Source organism: Caretta caretta, chromosome 8 (assembly GCF_965140235.1).
Source record: "Caretta caretta isolate rCarCar2 chromosome 8, rCarCar1.hap1, whole genome shotgun sequence".
Classification (NCBI taxonomy): domain Eukaryota; kingdom Metazoa; phylum Chordata; order Testudines; family Cheloniidae; genus Caretta; species Caretta caretta.
This window is the reverse complement of record NC_134213.1, coordinates 2656904-2681464: the sequence shown is the minus strand read 5'-3', so window position 1 is coordinate 2681464 and position 24561 is coordinate 2656904. Positions and strand designations below refer to the sequence as shown.

The window sequence follows — 24561 nt, the reverse complement described above, 5'->3', positions numbered from 1 at the left end:
TACGTGTTGATATATTTAGCATCCCACATGTACAGAACATGTTAGGGTCTGACCCTGCAAAAAATCTCTTGCATGACTAGTCCTTACAGACCTGTTCTGTCACAGAGTTTGCATTGATGCCAGCGGAGCTACTCACAGAGTAAGCTACCACACAAGTAAGCTCCCATTAGTTTCTACTACTCATGTGCATAAGGTTTTTCAGGATCAGGCTTGTAGGCCCTGATCCTGTAAACTCTTATGCACATGAGTAGTTACATTTACGAAATTGCTTACACTTGCCAACATGCTGAACCTTACACACTTGAGTAGTTCTTTTAAAGTCAATGGGCATAAAGTCAATCCTGTGCATAAGCATTTGCAGGGTTGGAATCTCAGACTGTAAGCTCTTTAGAGCATGGAACAGACGCTTTTACATGTTTTGTATCTTTGTGGCACTCTATAAACACTTAATAAAAATAAGCTGAATTCTGAGACTCTTGCTCAAGTTTTACTCCATCCCGAGTGAAGTCAATATAATACTGAGCAACGACAAAACCATCGAATTACGGCCTCAAGATGTGACCCAATGACAATTAATAATTGCTAAGAGGGGTGTTGGCATATTATTTATAAGATAAATACCAACCCTTGCCAAAGTTACAGGACCTCTCTTTTCTGACTTTGATACCTTACTGTTGGAACAAATTAGGTTTCATTTAGCAAAGAGCCTCAAACTCCTTTCCCCACAAATAACAATCTCAGTATTGATGCTACAAATTTTGACAAAATCCAGCAGACATGAAGTCATTTACGTGATCTCCATTTTCTAGGATTAGCAGCGTTTAAGGGAGTGTGTTCTTATTTACAGGATGCAAAAAAAGTTTTGAAGAGAGAGATTATTCTTTTTCAATCCCGCACATTCTCCCAAATAATAATAATAAAGCAGAGCAGTGCACTGATAGCAACACTAAAAAGTGCTTCAAAACGCCAGTGAGTCGCCATTTCATTCTAACGAAAAACTGCAAACTGCAGAAGTGTCATATAATACTCACTGGCATAGGGAGAATTGGCAGCAGATCCATTGAGGAAGGTTGGAGAACCACCTAAATTTGACATTCCAGCATTCCCATAGCCGTTCATGCTTGTTGTGACGGAGTTGTAGTTTGTCTGCTGAGGGGTGGTGCTTGGCACATACCCATGAGGTGACACACTGCTTGAGTTGCGAGTAAAACCTTTTTTTGGAGAGGGGAAAAAGTTAAAGAGAAGTATTTCTAAACATCGCCTCCCCCCCAAAATCTGCTGAACTAAGACAAATGATGCAAACTACAGTAAAATACATGAGGCTTATTCTTCAGCGGTTGTTGGTAGGAGATCAGAGATAGACTTGGTGTATACATTTGGCTACAATTTTCAAAAGTGAGCAGCAATTCTGGGTGCCCAATTTGACACAAGTTAAAAGGACTCATTTTCTGAATGTTCTGGGTGCTGCCCTCCAAAAACTCAAACCCCTTTGAAGTGTCTCAAGTTGGGCATTCAGAAATTAAGACAACCAAAATCACTAACCACTTTTAAATGTAGGGGGTAAGACCTAGATAAATGAATTCTCTGAAGTTCTAAGATACCTGAATTCATGGTAGAGATGTAAACTAGCTGCAAAATTTAAATCCAGACCCAATTCCGAATTTCCCACAGAATTGTGGGCAACAGGGTTGGGGAAATCATGTCTGGATGTAGGATTAGTTTTTAGACCCTACTATACTGAACATACAAAATACATTTCCACTTCTGAGAGATAAAACCCAAATGTTGCTCCCTGTCCCATGGTGCCTTGGCAGAATGCATGTTACATTCTAAAGTTATACAGCTATATTCATGTAATGAAAATTGGTCTTTCAACCTTCCAGGAGAACACCCCTTTTTACTGGCTTTACCACCAAAATATATTTCAAACTTCATATTGGGACAGCTGGTCAGAAAGTGGGAGAGGGAACTGTGAAAGTATTTGCACAAATACTTTTTTGAATTTGACAAAATGTGAGAAGTTTTTAAATTCAAAAACTATTATCTTCAATTGAAGATAATAGCCAATTGAAAGTGGGGGCGGGGGGGACAGAGAAATATCAAGAAAATGTCTTTGAAAATCTTGCCTGGGTTTTTTTTAGTTTCAAAATTTTAAAAATAGTTCCCAAAGTGGGTTTCTTACTTAATGCAAATATTAATGGGATACTCTTTCGTTGTAAGGAAACGTTTTAAGGCTCCAATTCAGGAAAGCCATCCCTTGTCAGGAAAGCATTGCTTAACTGCTTTCTGGAATTGGGGGCAAAGTCATTAAGCAATCTATTATCCCTTGACAAAATCATGCATGATTCAAGAATCACGCATGGAATACGCAAGAGGATCATTCACTAGGCATGCTCCTTGCATGTTATTAAACTTTGAATAACCAGTTCTTGATTGACCTACATCCTTAGCGCCTGATGCTCTGACATTTGTCAGCATAGAAGAAAAAGAAGAAGCTATTTCTTTCTCTGACCCTGATTGGTGGCCTGTGAGGCTTCCGAGACGTTAACTGCTAGCTGACCACTAAAGGAATTCACTCCCATCATTCCTGCATGGACTGACGTGTTAGCAAGTGCTGGGAGCTGGTTGTGATTGCGGGGAACACTGTAGAGTGCTTCTGCAATATCCGCTGCTCTTTTCAGAATTATCTCCTGGAGCGGGGAAAGGAACAAACAAAAAGGATTGTCAAATTATCTTCCAACAAATTCAAGGAGATGTGTTATGTTAAATGTACTAGATAATGGATGGCTAAAAGGCTTAGATTGGGTGGTTTGTTTCTAAATCAGTGGACTGATTCCACCCAGATAGTTAACGACAGTACATTGTTAATGTCTGATGATAAATACTGACCTCTCTGGGAAAGGAGTTGGAAGTCTCAGTCAGGTCCACTTCCCAGTGGACAAAAACAATGGCACCCTGATGGTTATAGAGGCCAAAGTCTGACTGGGGATGGAGCCTAAACTACTCACTCATTTCTCAGGGGTAAGGCACTTGCAGATCACAGTGGCAGGGCAAGAATCTTACAATGTTGCTGCCCAAATTATACGTTTTCTGGCAACTAGGATAAAACTCGTCATGGCTGAGAAGCCAGCTGCTTACATGAGCAATAAATTCACACACTTCGCTCCCCAGCCCAAAACACCCGACCAGCCAAAACGTTATGTTTTCTCATACGTTTGTCCTCCTTTCACGCTGCAACAACATGCTTATACCCTTACCCATCGCTCCCGGACTGAAGCTCATTCGGGTTTTAGAGCGCTGCTCCAGTAGAATACATTTACCTGGTTATTATGTGGCATACCGTAGAGTGCTTCCACTAAATCAGCAGCCCTCTTCAGTATCACTTCCTGTCAACAGAAAAACAGATGTGCTCCTTGGAATTCAATAAACACGAAGTAGGAAAAACAGCCAGTTAGAATCTTTTCATATTGTTGTATCGGTTGCGTTATTTTTTCCAGCCAGATAGTCTTTACAAGCAACAACTCTCAGCACGCATCAAATAATGTTAAATCACGAGTTCATCCTATTCACACGCATGTTTAATCAAGTCAAAAGGGTGAGAGTCATTGATGCTGCAAAATAGAATACATCACTCAATTGTCTCTGCCATCTGTGCTATAAACCACTCATAGGTTTATTGCAGAATACAATCCTGAGGTCATTTACTAGATTACTGCAATCAATGTCATTCAGAGCATGTTATGCATCCCTTAGATGTCTTTATTTCGTTCTTAATTGTGTATCACAGGAATTGTGACCTTATCAGACAGGCCACAGTCCAAGGATATCCAATCAGTCCTGTACTACTAATAATGTAACATTCAACTTCTACGGTTTGTATCATTGTGTTATGGGCCACAGTCATGATCATGCATGTGCAAGGGTTGCACAACAATAATATTATGGAGAGACAGAGCAGGATTGAGAAGGGACTGCTGGCAAAATTCCATACATGGAAGCGTAATTTAAAACAATCCGGGATCTGGTTCTGAATTTGGGGTATAACTCTACCTTTAATTTCCTTGTTTGTCACTTTCTCCATCTGCTCCTCTGTTTATCGCTGTTGTGGTTCTCTATGATCATATGTATTAGGAAGAACTCTTCTTTCCTCCTCTCTCAAACTCTGTTGCTTCCTTTAGTATTTTCTAAAGGAAATATTTTCTGACATCTGGGTAATACCATGTCTCCTTTGTTTATATTTTTAAGCATGCAAGAAGTCAGGCTAACAATCCCAAAAGAAAATTTTGCAAAATTTAGACCAAAAGCAATCTTCCTCTATATGATGTCAAAATATCCAGCAGATCTCTATTGGTCTGAAAAAAAAAAAAAACTACCCGTACTCACTTTCCTAAATAAAAATGATGTTTCTTCTTTTCCCCATAGCTGAGAGTTTATCTAATATAGAAACATGAAGCTGCATCCAAATATATATTTCTGCAGGAGGTTTACAAATATAGATGCAGCGCCAAATCTTAGGGTTTTTTTAATACTTTTGTGTAAAGTTAAAAAAGTTTAACTTAAAATATTTTACACAATAGCTATATTTTATACCAAAAAGGAGCAGTAATGTAGCATATATTGTACACTCTGATCAGAAAATAGAGATATAATTGCATTCATTTTGCTGTCACCATAACCTCTTCAGAAATCCTCGAACAACTCTTCAAATGACAAGCTTTTAGATGCATATTAGCATTTTTTTCAATTTTAAATTCTCTATAATATAAGATAAAACAGTTGTCATACTGCAGTAACTACTTATGACATATATAATGTCCTAAATTCAAAAATGAGATGTAGGTTTTTTGAACTCCTGGTAAACATTTAGGCTTGCCTTAAGTTGCTATACATCCCCTTTCCAAAGCACACATTTCAATTATTTTTCACACATGAAGCGAATTGCATTATATAATTGATGGATTTTTGAATCAAGACATTTGAAACAGTTTTCGAACAGTTAGGCAGCTAAAGCCTTTGTCCTGTTTTATTGTTTGGCCATGGGAATTAATAATTGAATAGTATGCAGAGAGAGTGCATGCTGTACCCATGCAGAATCAATCCATGTTGTTTTAACAGAGCCACTAAAAAATTGACCACCCTTATCTGCCTTGCATTAAAGATTTAAACTAAAGATCTTCTTGTCAAATTTTGTCTTTTCCAGCCCTAATTCAAAGTCAGGAAGCAATACAGAGTCTGCAAACTGTTTGGGTAATGCTTTTAGCCTAATATGCCAAATTATTAAAAATTAGTCAATCTCTCCCCAACCCATCTTGGTCATCTATGTAATGCTGAGCTAAAAATCCTTTGGACTGAGTCTGAGCAGAGATTGGAAGAAGAAGAAGAAGAAAAAAAAAGGCCAGTGCAAAGCTCAAAACATGAGATCTTACTGCTGCATCACGTAATGTCAAACGTGTTCCCACTATTAAGGAATTGGAAGTTATTTGATCCCATATCATATTGCATGTAAATAAAATTAATTTTCATCATGACTTATTTAAGTACATTTGACAAGTGGCACTGAACATTTCCAGCTCGTCCCAGGTTATTTTTATAGCATTTCCAGAGTCTGTAAATGTGAGCTTCATGCTTTTTTAAACAACATTTTCCGACAATAAAAGGCTTTCCTTGTATCTGACATTTTCAGATTACGCAAGGCGGATGTTACACAAAAGCTCCTTTGTCAGGTAGTGGTATCTTCTACTCCAGAGCTGACCATAGCTCTTATACAGACAAACTCGTCTTCAAAACATGCACAGTAAAATGCTACTATATACATATTTTAAAAATATTAGCTTGTTTTTGTTTTATGCCATTGAAAACTTTTTCAGATCTGCTTAAATTACCAATGGTGTTAAAGTGATTATTTCAAATACAGAGGAGCCCCCCAAATCCTCCATAAGTTAGAATAACAGACCTTGCAAGGGGCTTGGATTGCGGTGACCAGAAAATTGTTCTCACCTCCATGTCATTACGCTCACAGTGAACTAGCCCCCGAGCATGTTTGTGTTCAGGATCTAATATATTGCCTTTCAATCAGAGTGAGAGCCACCGAACACATAGACAGAACATGACGAGCAGGTCAGGAAAGCAATAAAGATTTTACAGAGCTGTCCAAGGTGCTAAATTTACTCAATAATGGGTTTGGCACCATAGTGTTAACCTCTCATTTACTACCAGTTTGAGGGACTAAATTGAAGTAGCTGACTTCATTTACCTTGAAATGTATATTTTATGACATTATGTAAGTAGATTGAAAGGGCACTGCAGTTTTAACAATTTAAAGGCTAAAGCATGTTTAAGATGAAGCTTCAATATTTATTGTATGTTGCACTTAAAGTATATAGAATATTAAAATGTATTGATTAAATTTGTAAAAAGTATTATAAAAAAGGACAGCTAATATAAAAGATCTCTGTCTTTAAAAATCAACTTGATACTGTATGTTACCACTGCAGTGGTGATGAAAGACCAACAGACTTTTTTTTAAACTGAAAAATGAGTGAGACTGGCACGCTACAAAACAAAATCTCATGCTAAGGTTAAGAGTTGATGTCCCATATACTCTTTTGTTCACTGAAATTCTTCTTTGCTCTCATCTTGGGAGCTTAGATTTTCATGCTGTAAGTGGGCATCGTCTAACGGGCCATCTATTTGAATATGAAGTGAAAATATTTCTTGAGAGACAGAATATGACTAAAGCAAATATCTCATTTATGGAGGCATTTGTAAGGAAAGAGTCACTCTTCTCATTATTCTAAAAGTCTCCCTGCTTTTGGTTTAGAGTAAATGAGTACACAGAAATTAGCCTGTTCCAGGATAAAGATTTTCTTGCCTTTTCTTTGAAATAAGCATTATTTTGTTGTTAGGTGGCTATGCAATCTAAACTAGACCCAAATAGTCTAGTTGGGGGGGGAGGGGTTGTTTTTAACAGAACCAAAGGCCTTCTCAGCTCTCTTTCTTCTTGAAAATACTGGTAGATGTTTACATATGTGAACAGCACCAGAGTCTCAGGCCTGGAAGCCCTGTAGCTACCTGGTCCAACCTTACTGCAGGAAGGATTTTATTATCACAGCAGAAGGACTGCGCTTTTGGAACACAGAAGGTTAAATTCAAACTAAATCCACTTCTGGCTGAATTTACCAAAAGTGAATACTACAGCACTTGTCCAACTTTATTTGTTCAGCTTGTGATGTGAGTAACTCTCCAACAGGAATTCATCAGGACCATGACATTTAGTTTAAACTGAATTATAATCTCATATTAAAAAGTCTAGTGCTTTGTCTGCTATGCACTTGTCTTCAGAATGAATAATATTTTCCATATATGGTTCACTGGGGTCAAATTTCATCATAACGACCAGTACGTGCCAGGGTTAAGGAAGATGTGTTACCATTCTTGATGACCTCTGCTTACAATGTTGCAATTAGTAAAAAGAATTATGTATCCATCCCAATGTGGACTATGGGTTTAACTGATGCCAGGGCACTGTTGAGTATTTTTAGCATTTTAAAAAGAATATTTAATCTAAATAAATCAATTACAGAATGTTTGAGGGACTTGTTAAAGCCACAGGAATTTTGTCCGGCAGGAGCTGTCCACTGTACATGATGTTCATCAGCCACATACCGTATTATTTAGTCTACCAAAGGATTTATGTACTTGCCAAAAAAAAAAAAAGCTGTTCTGGCAAATCATGAGGCATTTATCTTATGTGTTGTCTAGATATCATATCGCCTTCTAATGCTCTATTAGCCTTGTAATACAAGAGAGAGCTCATTCATCTTTGGAGAGGTTGCTCATGGATAATGATGTCATTCATACTTCCTCGACTCATCTCTGACCTATTGGCTCTGCCTCCTAACTTCCTGATTTCATGGGAATGACAGCACAAACCCACATGCAGAGCTAAAATGCTGAGTATAAGTTGCCAATTAGCTTCTTCCCTTGAAAAGTCACATTCTGAAATTTCAGATTAAAATGATGAATATTAAATTCTTAATTACTTGTTACTATTTTGCGATGGATGAAGTGGCAGGTGATGCTTACTATGGATACTCTTACAGTGGGCTAGAGCTAAGACCACTTTGTACATTTAAAAAAAAATGTACATAGATGTATTATTTCCTCACAATTTACATACGTATTCTGGTTCCTAGGGGTGTGTGTGTGAGAGAGAGAGAGAGAGAGAGAGTGTCAATACGTGTGTGTGAGAGAGACATAATTATAAAGCATGAGAACGCCTTTCTGTGTAAGGTGCACCAAAGAAAACTGATGTTTGGGTAGACAGCCAATAGGACTGCCAGTTAGGACATCACAATTCTGAACTGCCAGTCCTTTAGCTAAACGTACAGGAGACTCAAAGCCATGCTACAGCTGCCATCTCTACGGACGTCCATGAACTCAGTGCATCTCTCCTGATCTGTACAATGCCCATTTCTTTATCTTAGTGTTTTCAACATTTGCATGTGAAAAGAAAAATCATTTGTACAAGCAATCAAAATGCAAAGAGATTTAATCCACTTAAAAATGAGGGGAATGTGCCAATTTAATGGGACTGTAACTATCAAAAACAGAACAGTGTAAAATGGCAGGACACATCCTCGAGTAGACGTTACAGTCGCACAGAAACTAAAACTTGACTGAAGAACAAACAAAATCAGGGAAAAATACTTCCATGTTCCATAACTGAGTCTTCCCGCTGAAGACATGAACACAGAATAGCTTCTATAAGGACCAGAGGGCAAATGAGGAAGAAAGCCAACGGGTAGAAAAAGTGTCTGAGATAAAAAGGCACAGCTTAATATCAACTAGAGGATGGAATTTTACCATGCTTTTGCTGCTAAATTCCAATGGCACGTTGGGCACGTTCCAAAAGCACATAAGGCCCACCCTGGGACTAGAACTCTGGCTTTTCCAAGCTTTAACAGTCTCAACGGCTTCCACCCAAACAGAGGATCACAGCCTAACTCTAGGGCACTAAAAACACGGATGCATGACCTTACCCACCTGCTCCACAATGAATCAAGCCTATAAATAAAATATAGAAAGTCTATATGAGGCACCAAAAAGAATGAACGCTGAAATCCAAAAGCATGCAGATATCTAGCCTTAAAAGATGAGACTCAATGATGAAGACACCACAAGGGTGACAAATCCATAGTAATAGAGAAAAAAACACCCCATTCAAACAGTTCTCAGCTGCAACTACTACAGTCAAAAAGAGGAAACAAAATAACAATGACAGTCCGTAAGACCATCCTTGTGAGTTTATGTTCTTATCTATGTCTCCTGTTAATTCAGCACCCTAGATACCAGAAGAGTATTGGCCGGCCTTGTTAATCTAAAACACATGTGTTTACATTCCAGGTGGGGTTTGGCTGGGCTATACCAATGGGCCGCACACCCAGCTGCTGGTAAAGATGTTGAACTTCAGGGTATGTAGTCTGGGTAGATAGTAATGTGGGACCCTTGGAATATACTTATGTATGAGAGCATGGCTGCTCTCAGTATATTATCATCAACTGAAGTATCTGGCAAGTAATTAGGATAGCCCCATCTCTAAGAGCAGAGGAAGTCTTCATTGGTGGTAGGTCTCTAAGTCAAAAAGAAGAAGGTGTCTAGAGGAGAAAACTTAGTACCAAATATCACTCTGCTAATACGAATTCCTCTCTTTGGAGATCTTTGCCAAGATGACATTTTAAACTCTCATCTTTCTCCACAAGATATTCCCCTTCTGCAGGGCTTTGCCTCTCCTGCTCAAACACAGGAATATTGCATCTTGCCCCAAAGCCGCCTTCTCAGTTTATGGTTTTACCTCTGCTCCTATTAAAGTCAATTGCAAGATTTCCACTGGAGCAGCTTCCCACCTTCTCTCTCCCCCATCTCTTTCTACCTTATTCTCTATTGCAGACAAAGATTACTGCACAGTCTGAGCAACATCCAGCTCTGTGAGCTAAAGCCAGAGCTCTTTAGTGATGTCAAATTTTAATCCATGAGGTCAGCCTCCTCCATCTAGATCCTCTAGCTGGTAGCTGCCATTCATTATATTTCCATCCATCCAGATCTTATATTACTTGAGCTGGAAGATGTCCATCCTATTTGGAACTTGTTAACTGTTGCTTGAAGGAACTGCCATCATCAGAAGCTGAGTGATTCTCTGGCATCTTTTACAGTCTCTCTTTCCTGATTATCAGGAAAAGAACACACTGCAAGGAAGTAAAGAAGGATATCCTCCATAGAATGTTGCATCCGATGAAGTGAGCTATAGCTCACGAAAGCTTATGCTCAAATAAATTGGTTAGTCTCTAAGGTGCCTCAAATCCTCCTTTTCTTTTTGCGGATACAGACTAACACGGCTGCTACTCTGAAACCTCCATAGAATGTCAGTCTGAAACACTGGTAAGATTAGGAAACAGTACAATTTTTCGTATTATAGAGAAAGCTCTACCACTGATCTCTAGAAGGTAGGGACTCTATCAACAACTCCATCTCCTTAATTATGCAATCCAATCTTCCATACCATGATTAATTTGCCAGGAAGGAAACCTTGGGTGCCCCAGTGGATCACTGGAACACAAGGTAAATGGTGTCCAAATTAAAAATGGGTAAGTCCAGGAGTGTTCAACTCAGTGGCTCACAGAACACAACCATCTTCCTGCAAGAGAATGCCCGGCTCCCATCAGAATACAGTGGACCTGATTCTATTCTCACTTATATTACCTGCAATGGGGTTATTCCTCATTTACATAGGTGTAGCTGAAAGCATAATTGGACCAAGTATTTCTAAAGTTTAGAATGTTTTTTCTACCTGAAATTTAAAGGATTTGAATAGCTATATTTTAAATTCATTTCACACAATGCATTGCACTTGCATTCACTGGGTGATGCATGCAGATGTACATTTTCAAAACAATGCAAAATCAGCTCTGAACCTCATTGCTTTGAAAATTTATCCCAAACTATTTGTATTGGCATCTAGTATATTTTGAAGCAGATGTTGCTCACTGAGTTTATTGAGGCTTTAAGGTTTGCTTTTCCTTTTTGCATCTGTAAGATTTCCTGATAGCTCTTAAATCAGGTACTCTCAATGGTAATAACTTTCCTATTCCTTAAAAACAGCTGCAGACGAGAGTGGCCAAAAAGGAAAAGTGTTGTTACTCTTGCTCTTATCTTGATCATTCTATACCCTGTATATTTTTGGAAAGTTGTCAAAGTTCCTTTATGGAATAATAAGAATGTTTTGAATTATTTGGAGGGCATGGACTTATGTAAACATAAAAAGAATTTGATAGGAATGGCATTGTGAGTGCCTAGACATTATATTGTGAGACATTTGATAAAAAATACAGGGCTAGCTCTTTCACAATTGCTTGGAAGCAATTTTTATATCCTATTAGAAAGAATTATGAAAAATACTTGGGGCCAAAGTTTCAAATAAGATTTGTAATTTTGCAGGTGTACATAGTAGAATATAGAGAGACGATTAACTTCTTTGTGTGTGTGAAACATATTTGCACTTGCAAATCAAGTAGGTTGAAATCTCTATTTTATCCATGCACAATTGTTTGCACGAAGAGGCCAGGTTCAAATCCCCTTTAAAATGCTGGCCCTCCAGGTCAAATCAGAAGTGTAGTGGGTGACATGGTCCACTTCACTGGATTTAAGTCTATAAAAGAATCTAATTATAATTAGTATTACAAGGCCAGATCTTCAGCTAATGTCTATCAGTATAGCTATCTGGCATTCAAAGTGTTAATTATATATGAATTGGTTTTTACTTAATTATTTCATCTTCTGAATTTTGTTTTTATTGGTGTATTTATCTTTATGAATATTTGCTGTCGATATAAAAAACCTGTATGATTGACTAGATATTTTCCAGAAACAAGATATAAACTCATCTATATGGAATTCATTTAAAATCCCCGTAAAACAGTTTTAATGAAAATAAAAATAACGTAAGAATGAAGTACTAAGATGAGAGGAATTGTCACTTTTTTGGTCCAATGGTGAAGAGTTTTTGGGTTGTAAATCTACCATAAGAAGAGTTTCTAGTTAGGCGCTGGAGAACATGTTAGCTTTTAATGGTGGAATGAAAAGTGAAAAATAACAAGCACTGAGATTTTGACCTACAATGATATTCCACTATGTTCTGCCCAGAGCGAGTGCATAAAAATGTTGAAATAGAGACTGGAATAATGTTGATTGGTTTTAGCATTACAGTTAAAACACAGCTCAGTCGTAACCCCTACAAATGAGTACGTTCACTTACATTTTATCATCAGTATAATTGAAAAAAGTCTCTTGAAAGGGGCATTCTCATTACAATGAAGGACCACTTCAGACCCAATTGAAATGAAAAGAAAGAACGTAGATTAGGTGTAGATACCAAGTGGTAATTTCTAGGAAAGCATAAAATGCCAAATGTGTAACAATTATATTTTACAACTATGTGTTCAAAGGACTTCATAGTACTTTATGGCATAAAGAGGCTTTAGCTCAAGCAGAAGTACTTCAGTGAAGTGCTTCCTAGCTTATCTTGTTAAAAGACTTTTTCAACTTTCTTGCTTACAGGAAACGAAAGACTTCCTTCCCCCCACCCCCCGCCCCATATAGGTACTTAAACACATTGTGCAGTACCCAGTCAAATGCTTTACAGAAGTCTGCGTCTAAGTCTGCTGCAGTTTCCACAGTATACATCTGATGAAGTGAGCTGTAGCTCACGAAAGCTCATGCTCAAATAAATTGGTTAGTCTCTAAGGTGCCACAAGTACTCCTTTTCTTTTTGCGAATACAGACTAACACGGCTGTTCCTCTGAAATACATCAACACTATTACCTTTATCAGCCAAACTTGTAATCTCATAGTTAGTCTGACAGGATCTATTTTCCATAAAGCCTTGTTGATTTGCATTAATTACATCACCCTCCTTTAATTCTTTATCAGTCAAGTCCCGTATCAGCTGCTCCATTATCTTGCCCAGGACTGACGTTAGCCTGACAGTCTTATAATTACCCAGGTCGTACCATTTAGCCTTTTTAAATATTGGCACAACAGTAGCTTTCATCCAGTCTTCTGCAACTTCCCCAGTGCTCCAAGACTTATTGAAAATTAACATTAAGAGTCCAGTGAGATCCTCAGCCAGCTTTTTAAAACCTTTTGGATGCAAGTTATCTGGACCTGATGCTTTAAAAATGTCTAACTTTAGTAGCGTTCGTTTAATATCCTCCAGATACTTGTAGAATGGAATGGTTGTTATCAGAACAAGGAGTAATGGTCTCAAGTTGCAGTGGGGGAGGTTTAGGTTGGATATTAGGAAAAACTTTTTCACTAGGAGGGTGGTGAAGCACTGGAATGCGTTACCTAGGGAGGTGGTGGAATCTCCTTCCTTTGAGGTTTTTAAGGTCAGGCTTGACAAAGCCCTGGCTGGGATGATTTAGTTGGGGATTGGTCCTGCTTTGAGCAAGGGGTTGGACTAGATACCTCCTGAGGTCCCTTCCATCCCTGATATTCTATGATTCTATGCTCACCATTCAATGAGACTGTATCATCTGTTTTTGCCCAAATACAGAATAGAAATATTTACTGAAGACTTCTACCTTTTCTGCATTATTGATAGATCTACCATTTCCATCTAGTCATGGGCCAATACCATTGTCCAGATTATTTTTGTTTCTAATATACTTTAAAAACTCCTTCTTATTGTCCTTAACTTTCTCCTTGTATCTCTTGGCTTCCCTTACCAATTTTTTTTTTTTACAATTCCTAACTTCTGATTTATATTCATTACTGTCAACTTCCCTTTTCCCCCCCATTTGTTATATCTATGCACACACACATATACACACACACTTGTTTTTTTATAGCTGCGTTCGCTTACTCTCTAAACCAGGTTGGTTTTTTTAACAAGTGTGGCCTTATTCCTCAATTGTGGCTTTTGGGGCATCTAGTAAGGTGTTCTTAAATGATTCACAATTACCATTCACATTTTTCTGATTAAATTCTTCCTGCCAGCTGATTTCAGTTGGATAAAGTATAGTTCCCTTGACGGCTCTGTGATATGAAAATAGGTATCACATTTCATACCAGACAAGGCTCCATTTTCAGTGGTGAATGAAACAATCACTGTTTTATAGTTGCTCTCAGAGTTTATTGGAAAAATACCAGCAACAAATTTCACAGGAATGTTTCAAAATTTTTACTGATTTTCCAAAATATCTCAAAAATTCAATAATTTTTTTCAAACGTCAAAATATTTCAGACAGCTATCAGGCAAGATGAAAGCCCCAAAAATGTAATGAAAATGATCAAATAGAGCCAAGATATTTTTCCAGTTGAAATGTCAAAAACTTGAAATTTAGAAAAGTTTGACCAGTTCCAGTCTGCAAAGTGCTTGGCAGTCCTTTGGGCTGCAAGTCAAAAAAAGCGAACAGAATGTTGGGAATCATTACTAAAGAGATAGATAGTAAGACAAAATCATGTTGCCTCTATATAAATCCATGGTACGCCCACATCTTGAATACTGCGTACAGATATAGATGTCCCATCTCAAAAAAGATATATTGGAATTGGAAAAGGTTCAGGAAAGGGCAACAAAAATGATTAGGGGTATGGAACAGCTTCTGTATGAGGAGAGAGAAATAAGACTGGGACTTTTCAGCTTGGAAAAGAAACAACTAGGGGGATATGATAGAGGTCTATAAAATCATGACTGGTGTGGAGAACGTAAATAAGGAAGTGTTATTTACTCCTTCTCATAACACAAGACCTAGGGGGTCACCACACGAAATTAATAGGCAGCAGGTTTAAAACAAACAAAAGGAAGTATTTCTTCACACAACACACTGTCAACCTGTCAAACTCTTTGGCAGAGGATGTTGTGAAGACCAAGACTATAACAGGTTCAAAAAAGAACTAGATAAGTTCATGGAGGATAGGTCCATCAGTGGCTATTAGCCAGGATGGGCAGGGATGGTATCCCTAGCCTCTGTTTGCCAGAAGCTGCGAATGGGAGACAGGAGATGGATCACTTGATGATTACCTGTTCATTCCCTCTGAAATACCTGGCATTGGCCACTGTCGGGAGACAGGATACTGGGCTAGATGTACCACTGGTCTGACCAAGTATGGCCATTCTTATGTTCTTAAGATACTATATCAAGATAAAATGACGAGGATATCATCATTAATGAGCAGACCTATAGCTCATCCTACTGTGGGGATTAAAATAAAGACGACTTCTGAAATTCCTGTATCTTCACTACTGTGTATATGAAACAAAATTACATTACATAGGGTGGCATAGCTTTATATAACATTCCAGTGTACCTTCTCCATCTTCCACTGTCCAATATATTAATGTGAACACAGATCTATCATGAAAACAAAGCAAAAATGCATACCCTTGTTTACAGAGATAGCATGAGCGTGTACACTATTGTACTTAGAAGATTTTTCAGTCCAGAGGAGTTATATCACCGTAAGTTACATGATTGACTTTTACAACAGAAAGAAAAGGCTGTACTCAAACACCTGTTATTGCCTCCATGGAAAAAAAATCAATGAAAGTAAAATGAACAAGAGATATTTCTGAGTTGCCACTAATACAGCTGAAGAGCTATGGATATTAAAAGGTCAACAAATAAATTAGTCCAAGTGTTATGAAATGAATGATTTGGCTTATAATTGTATTGAGAGCAAATTGTTCACTGCCTATTAGAGCAGGTAATTTTTATCTATAGTGCCTCAATTACTGTTCCATAAGCAATAATATAGTTGTAAGAGCTGTTGGTTCGATCGAGTGACCTCTGAGAAGCTGGCTGGGACAGCTGACTTTACTATGATGGATCACTACGCTTGATCTCCAAATGGTGCCAAACCTCCTTCCTATGAGAAGAGATCTCATAAAAGAAACATTAAGGCCTGATTCATTTTACCAAAATGTCTGAGTTTTCAAGTGTCAGCAGTTAAGTATAGATTGTGAAGCCCTGTATTTCTTAGAAGAATTATGACAATGGCACCGTATGCTTCTAGCACACACTGCTAAACGGCATCATGATGGTAAGGAGGATGCTCTCTGCTGCTCAGCTGGAGTGTGTTGTGAGAATTGAGAAATATGCAGTGATCATATTTTATATCAGAGAGTGAACCACTGTATAACACCTGCAACTAAGTTTAGAAATGGTAACTGTAGGCTGGCTCATTGATAATGCTTCACACTTCTAGAATGCCTTCCATCTGAGGATCTCGAAGTTCCTTATTACAAGAAAGAATGACATTTCACAACACCCCCACAAGGTAGGTATTATTTCCCCAACACCCTGCATCACAGAGAGTCTTGATCTCTGCACTCAGCATAGCCTAGTTATTTTCCTAGGCTGTTTCTGACAGGCCAGGCTGACCGAGCAGGTGGAGAGGTAAGGACCTTATTTGTGGAGAATGGGGAAACTTTTGTGGCTTACGAGGAAAGGTGCTTTTATAAAATATGTATAGGCCCAGAGCCTGTATAGGAGCTCAAGGAACTGAAACAAACAAATATTACATAAAATATTCACCCCATTTTACAGATGGAGAAACTAAGGCAAGGCTTGTCCAAGGTCAAACAAAAAGTCTGTGGAACCGCTAGGTATAGAACTAAATTATTAATCCCCCAAACCATTCTGTTTCTTACTCAAAAGTAACAGATGATGCCACTTACATTTAAGGTTATAACATGGTCCCTATAGGTACAGCTAACACGAAGAGACAGTTTTTAGTGCATGAATTGCATAGGCCATTTCCTATATTATTCTGTCGGCCTAATTGTGTACTGACTTCTCTGCAGAAGTGTTTGAAAATAACACAATTGAGAACAAATCCTGCTGTTTTACTCAAGTAAGAAAGGATTATTTATGAGAGTAAGGATTTGGCCCTGGTGTGCATGGGGGGGGGGAAATGGGCTGAAAGCATACAACTGTACCCCCTGCATTCAGGGAGCGGAGGAACTAAACGAGTCTTTCAGTGCTTCCATGGTGTGGGGCAAAGTGCATCCTGTGAAAGGGCACCATAGCAGCTGCACTCCCAGAGCTCCTCCAGGACATCATGCTGGTCTACGATACAATGGCCCCATGGGCTTCCACGAGGGCAGTACCGATCTACACTGCCCCCTAAAGGGGCCCAGTGCTGCTATGTCACTGTTTCTCATCCACATACGTATTGAGTTGAAGATGTGACGGCAAGCTCTGAATTGCTGAATAGCCCGAGCATTAGAAACTAAAACAATAAAAGCATAATTAGACTACATTGTACCATATACAACCAATTCCTGTTTCCATTGCTATGCCACTGTATTTATGATAAATCACTAAACACAATTACTCTATTGGGAGGGCGATTTTCCGTTTCATCTCCCCATTGAGCAAAAGACGGCTGCGTGACTTGGGTCTGAATTTCAATTTTATCAGCGTACAGTTGAAGTGAATATTATTTGGCACAGTGCAGTGTACAACTGAGCCACTAAATGGCTGATTTACTAAATTATTATTAGATGAGCCCTTGCTGTTCCCAGTGAAAGCGCAGTCACTGTCTCTCTTCATGGTGCGTTCAAATTGTTCTGTGTTTAAATATTCAGCATGAGGCTAATGTGAACTGATGAACTGAGACAGCAAACATTCACTTTCAATACAGAGAGAGAGAGAGAGAGAGATGCAACATATCATGTGGCCTGCAGAGGTGAAAATGATTTATTTTTAAGGATGTTGCTGCCTACTTCCATTACTTTAAGGTACTCTTAATTAGCATGGTGTTTGAATGAGTAATTCAGGGGTGTAGCAAAAACAGCTTCATGGTTATGGAGGCTTCAGAATTCCAATGAAGTGGTGCTTCAGTCTAATTCTCTCTCTCTCTCCCTCTCTCCGCAAAACCTTAGGAACGCATTTGCTGCCACCATCGTTTCACAGTTCAGCGTGTGATTTGCAGCATGGAAGGAGCTTTAGCTGTGATCCTAACCTTACAATGAAATTTGGAGGATCAGCCTACAAATATGCTTGTGATATACTGTTTTGTAATTATATAACTTTAACTTTTTCGGGGGGGGGGGAGGTGCGGGGGGGGGGAGGTGGAGAAACAATTTCTTTACTGCCACCTGCTGGAGTTGACAATAACCCTTTGTCATACTAAAAGAACAAGCATCCTCACTTAGAGGACAGTTACAGCAAGCACTTAAAATACTGTGATCCAAGACACTTACAGTAGATTAGAATTTTTTATTGGTACTGTGTTGCCATAACAACATAAAGACAGCAGATGACTTAAGATAAGCTTGCAAAGCAAAAGGCTGCTCATCTGGCAGTTAAAATGAACACAGTTCACTTCACAAGTTCTCCATATGGACCCTTAGTGTATGGTAATGAGGATACCATATGGTGGAAGAAAATGCACAGAGAACAATTGTGCTCTACGGGATGAGTGCACTGAGTAGGAAGTTATGAGGAAACATGGGAGAGATATTTGTGTGTGCGCTCTGTAGCTCCAGGGCTCTTTCAGAGGGGGCTCTCTCTTTTCTTAATCCACTTTCTAATAGATACATATCTAGAAATGACAAAGAAACAAACTGCACATTTTGCAACATCATTCATCATAAACTGTCAGCTGTGTTTGTAAATCAGCTTCGTAAGATCTTATAAATTTGTAATTCTTAAAAGGTAACAGTGCTAAGTTTTTAGATAAAGAGCAGGGAAATTTAAGCACTTCTGACAAGCAGAAACATTAGTGGTAATCATTTTAAAAACAGTTGCATCTTTTTGCCTGCATGTTTAGCTATATATAATGCTGGAATGTATAAAAGCTTTAAAGGGGAGAGAGGGGGAAATGGAATAAATACTTTTTATTATATTTCCAAAAGGATCAAAAATAATTAATTGGAAGCACAGGTATTGCAAGATTTACACACACGTTCACACACGCACACACACTATTCACAGTACTAACCAGATCCTAAACCTGGTAAGACAGCTTGCTAAAGACTGCAAAGTCAATTTTGTACTACACATGCTTCATAAAAGATGAATATAAATGCATTAGTTAGACACGGTGAGCTAAATTAGAAGGTCAGGCAGGGCTGGAAGGGCTGAAAAATCACACAACCAATGACTGTAATTACTCTTTTTTTAAAGTCTATTAAGCGGTGTTGTTCTATCAAGACTCAGGGGTATAGGACATGAAGTACAAGATAAAGTAATGTGTATTTATTACTCCCACAGGATCAATTTAAGAGATATTTTCAGCTCCATGGAGCAAAATACACAAATGCAGCTTTTGTTACTTTCCTCAACTGGGGTTTATTTTCTCTAAAAGCGCTACTGCTTGAAGGAAACATGTTTACCTGGTTAGTGTCCTCCTGCCTCCATCATTTCATTGTTGTGGATTTTTTTTTTAAAATAGGGGAATCTAAGATCACAGGGATAAGCCTTATTGGTCATTCAAACAAGTGGCTCAAGTCACTCATCTGGAATGGGTTGATTTAATCTAGAGGGTCCAGACCCAATCTAGAAACCTGCCCTCGGGCAGGCAGAGTGAAGAAATGATGCATAGATCCCTGTCATTCTGCGAGCCCGCACGTATTCAAGTTTTGTCACAGATTCTAAATGATACCATCTGCTCTAATCATTTGCTGAGTAAATGCTGACCCAATTATAAAGAAAACTCACTGAAATGTGTACACATGCTGCTGACCTTCGGAAAAGTAAGGGCTCCTTGCCAGAAATGTGTATATGACTCTGCCCTTCACTGTTTCTGAGCTCTCCTGTGTTTCAGACCCTACATAGTCCCAGAAAAAGAAAACCCCACACCCCACCGCAACACTTTGATCAGGATAGTGCCCTTTAAGGCTGAAAGTTTTCAAAGCTGCTGCCTAAGGCATTTGACTACTCAAATCTTGGTGGTTTTGAAAATCTCCCCCTAAGGGTATGTCTACCCTGCACACGCCTCACGGCAGCAGGTAGAGGATGTACACTGCCCAACCCCCCTAGTACTGGTATAAATAGCAGTGTAGAACTCCAGAAAATCCCTGCAAAGGTGCCAGGACCAGCTTTCGCTCTGCTCCCACGTCCCTGTACCAGCTCAGTGGTTAGAGACAGTCATCACGTCTCACACATTCACTGTCAGCATAGGGAGTCCAACAGTAGGTTGTGGTCCCGCGATCCACATCCTCCCCTCCACCCTCTGTTCAGTACAAAGGTTTCTCTGATCTGGATCAATGTCAGGATGGATTCAGGGTAAATCGTTGTACTGTGGAGTTTCCTGCTGGGAAGGGTTCCCTGTAGATAGTGCCCAACTGATTGCTAACGGTGCCCTGTACAGGACACAGGCTGAACTGACAGAGGAAGAAGAAATGCCCCTTAGATTATGTTTTATGGCTCAGGGACTGGCATGGGAGAGGGTCCATGAGGGAAGGTGGAACCTGGCAGTGGTATACTGCCTGACAGGCAAAGAGACTGCTGTGAGCTCCACTCTCTCCTCCACAGAGACATAAGCAGAAATAAAGCCCCTGTTCTGAGGATAAGGTGTGCAGCGGAGGACAAGCAGGCGAAATATGGATTGCTGGATTGTATCGGGAGGGTAGGATCTCTGACCCCTATTGGAAGGGTAAGCAAGGTAGATACACTTGCTTCTCACATACCTAGTGAGCAATCACAATCTTAAGTATAGTGGTAGCCTGCAGTTGCCAACAATGACAAAAAAACCCATACTTGGTGTTAGTTTGCACAGAGGAGTGATGTATAAAATAAGCATCAAGTTTTTACAGACAATCTTTTTTCCATTCATAGATTCCTAGTCCAGAAGGGACCATTGTGACCATCTCGTCAGGCCTCCTGTAGAACACAGGCCAGAGAACAGCCCCAAAATAATTCCTAGAGCAGAGCTTTTAGAAAAACATCCAATCTTGATTTAAAAGTTGTCAATGATGGAGAATCCTCCACACATCTTGCTAAATTATTCCAATGGTTACTTACTCTCTGTTAAAAATGTATGCCTTATTTCCAATCTGAATGTGTCTAGCTTCAAAGTCCAGCCATTGTTATATCTTTCTCTGTTAAGCTGAAGAGCCCATTATTGAATATTGGTTCCCCATGTAGGTATTGTAATCAAATCACCCCTTAGCCCTTTCTTTTTTAGGCTAAATAGATTGAGCTCTTTGAGTCTAACACTACACAGTAGGCTTTCTAATCCTTTAACCATTCTCGTGGTTCTTCTCTGACCACCCTCCAATTTACCAACATCCTTCTTGAATAGGGGGTACCAGAACTGGACATAGTATTCCAGTAATGGTCACAGCAGTGCCAAATACGGAGGTAAAATAACTTCTCTACTGCTACTCGAGAGTCTTCTGTTTATGCATCCCAGGATCGCATTAGCTCTTTTAGTCACATCACCACATTGGGAGCTCTCAAGTTCAGCTGATTATCTAACGCAACCTCCAAATCTTTTTCAGAGTCACTGCTTCCCAGAATAGAGCCCCACACCCTGTAAGTATGGCCAAAACTCTTTGTTCCTAAAGCCTTGTAAGTCAAAAGCAACTAGGGGCCAATTCACCTGAACCCCATCACCCCCAGCTCCCTGCCCCAGGCAGGAGACTATGCATGGGAAATTGTGTCTGGCAACGAACTTTCTGTGTAAGAGCTGGTGAGAAAGGAGGTGTTTAAAATCTACCTCATAATGGAACCTGCTTTATAACTATCTGTGAAGTTGCTAGCGTAGCTCCAGAATCTCCTAGGGCCTGCCCTAGATTTATCTTCAAGATTCGTGGTACAAAGCGTGAAGAAGCCTTAATAAATAAAGGTGCTTGTGATTTAAACCTCTTTACAGATTTCCACCACACAGGTGTGCGAGAACCAAGATGTGAGTGTGCGAGTGTGACAGAGAGAGTGATCTCACACACAAACATGCGTATCTCCCAGCCCCATGGAGTGGGCCTTCTCCAGTCTCCACCTTAGGGACTGTGATGCAATCCCTCAGGTCTAGCATCCCACTAGTTCTCTTTACTTCTCTCTGGAGAGCTCTTGCTCCCCGTAATCTGCCTCCCCTGGCGCGTTGACCAGGAAAGATTTCTACTCAACTCACCCCAGGTGCCTGAGCTGACTCCAGGGCTAGAGGGTGTCCCCCACCACCCCTGTACTGGGTCTGCTCTTGGAATGTGTGTCCGGGCACATCTGTTTGTGACCCCTCTTGTCAGCTGGCTTCTTTCCCCTGATCTGCCCCTGTGCATGAGGGGAGAAGCCTCCTCCCTACAGCCGGTTGCTCCACCTCTCCATCCCCCCACACCTGCTTCTATTCCTGCTTCTCCAGAAACTCTACATTTAAAAAAAAAAATCAGGCCAGATTATCCATGGATCTCAGCACCTCGCAGCACCTCCCGTAACCAACAGTGGGGAAAGAGAGTCCGAACTCGCTGTTGTTCTCAATGGCAGTTGCTGCGTGGGCACCAAGCACTTTTGAAAAGCTGGTCCAGCAGTTTTAAAGCAAGAGGAGACCAAAGTTCTACTGTAGGATATCACAATCCCTGGGACCACAGATGTTGCTGCTACATTCCTCCTTTGGAGCTCTGCAGAGCAGAGAGCGTGCACTAAGAGTCAGCATCACGCTCTCACCAGGACCACAGCTGCTTCCAGTTCTTAAAAGATGTCTATTTCATCAATAACGCTTAATGGAACAATGGCCTTCAATCCCTAAGGGCAGTTATGGAAACATGGGGGGGGGGGCGGGGTATGGAAAAGCACAGCATACAAGGCTCTTAATATACAGAAGTTCTGATACATTGGGATGGCAATGGTTAAAAAATAGGAAAAGCAATATCTAAAGCTCTGAGCACTATTCTCCATTCCCTTCTCTGCCCCCCTCCCATTCTCCTTCTTCCCTCTTGGTGCTTCTGTCCATCTTAAATTCCAAAGCCAGATGGCCCACAATTCTCATTTAAGTAGTCACTGACAACTGCCTGCCATGGAATCCTGCCAAAGCCTTGCCTCGTTTTAATGACTACGGAAGAGCATCGTGCAGCATTCAGCCTGCACACAAACTCACTACATCCTTGATTAGGATTCTGGAGCCAGCAAATGGTGTTGGGAATGAACCATCAGTGCCCCAAATGCAGACGCTGATGCGTGCCAGCCCCTGCTGCATTCAGCCTCTGTGCACGGCATATTAATGAGTCTTGAACTTGAGGCCCAACCTTCAAGCTCTCTCTAACGCAGCTGCCAAAGCCCCTTGCCTCCCTTTAGGGTCTTACAGGAACGTTGGTTCCATCCAGGGGTTCAATTATTCCTTGATATAGGAAATTGGTAACTTCTTCACTGTCTGATTTACACAAGCTGAGATCACACCCGGAATACAGAAAAGATGATTTCCCTTGATTTAGCGACTTCATGGAAGACCAGTCAAGTAGGAGGAAACCTTCATAGGATGTCAGAAAAATGCTGGATTACCTGGACCACATTTTGGTAATCCCCAGAACCTTTCACTCAAGGATCTAAAAGCACCCAGCAAGCATTAATTATTTAAACCTCAAGGCACCCTTTGTGAAATATTAACATCCTTATTATACAGACTGGAACACTAGGGAACAGCGATGCAGTGAAGTGGCTTGCTCAGAGTGCCGGGGGTGGAGCTGGGGAAAGAACTCAGGAACCCTGATCCTCTGCCCCATGCACTAAGCACAAAACAGCACTTTCTCGTGTCGCAGGGGAGGAAATGCAAACTGTGACATCTGAGAAGGTGACGGATAGAAGAGTGTGTTACAAAAGTAATGCAGACGGCACAGCCAATAAATTTGCACCTGGGTGCCAATAGTTAGCAGCTCACGAGACGTGCGGCAAACCTGACAAGTCCAGATTTTGCCCTGAACCTCTGCAAAAACACCACTACCACGAGGGGAAGAGGGAGAGCTCGGTGGTTTGAGTGTTGGCCTGCTAAACCCAGGGTTGTGAGCTCAATCCTTGAGAGGGCTATTTAGGGATCTGGGACAAAAAGTGGGGATTGGTCCTGCTTTGAGCAGGGGGTTGGACTAGATGACCTCCTGAGGTCCCTTCCAACCCTGAGATTCTAGGATTCTATGACTGCATGGCCAAGAACTGCAGTGAGGGCCATACCTGTGGGTTGAGAAGGAAATGCTCCCCCTTTCAATCTGCTTTCTTGCCTGCTGGGCTAGCATGTGGTGGAAAAGCCCTAATTCAAGCAATTTGCGGTTAGTGGACTCAGCTCTTATCCCTGGGCTGCTTTTAACAAGGTAGAAATTCAGACATTCTCTGTAGTACTTCTCACACCTGAACCTCAGAAAACTTCTGCTGCCAGTTACTCGAGTGGGATTCCTTGCTGTCACAATGAGAAAGGCCATAATGTAACTGAGATGAGTGTCAGAAGAGGTAGAGAATAAGTAAAATTAGATTTTCCCATACAAAGAGGTTAGGTTCTTCCGATGCAGTAAGAGCCATTGTTTTATACTAGGAGTGTGCAAACCACTAGGGCTCAGATTCTGGTATGGGCAGAGCTGCA

At 40.2% G+C, this 24561-nt stretch overlaps 1 protein-coding gene and 1 long non-coding RNA gene across 10 annotated transcripts in view; one reads left to right on the top strand and one right to left on the bottom strand.

The window, feature by feature from the left end:
• LOC125641886 (uncharacterized) overlaps positions 1-18079 on the top strand; it is a 127730-nt gene extending 109651 nt beyond the window's left edge. Inside the window, exons 3-4 of the long non-coding RNA XR_012669546.1 lie at positions 16264-16335; positions 17945-18079. This is a non-coding gene — a long non-coding RNA (uncharacterized LOC125641886). The remainder of the gene's footprint in view (positions 1-16263; positions 16336-17944) is intronic.
• Positions 1-24561, bottom strand: part of EBF1 (EBF transcription factor 1) — a 330802-nt gene that overhangs the window by 12363 nt on the left and 293878 nt on the right. For all 9 annotated transcript variants that reach the window (XM_048861294.2, XM_048861296.2, XM_048861300.2 and 6 more), the window contains exons 12-14: positions 3321-3386; positions 2513-2690; positions 1032-1211 (exon numbers count right to left, since the gene is read on the bottom strand). In XM_048861294.2, the coding sequence (XP_048717251.1) occupies positions 1032-1211; positions 2513-2690; positions 3321-3386 (424 nt within the window). The remainder of the gene's footprint in view (positions 1-1031; positions 1212-2512; positions 2691-3320; positions 3387-24561) is intronic.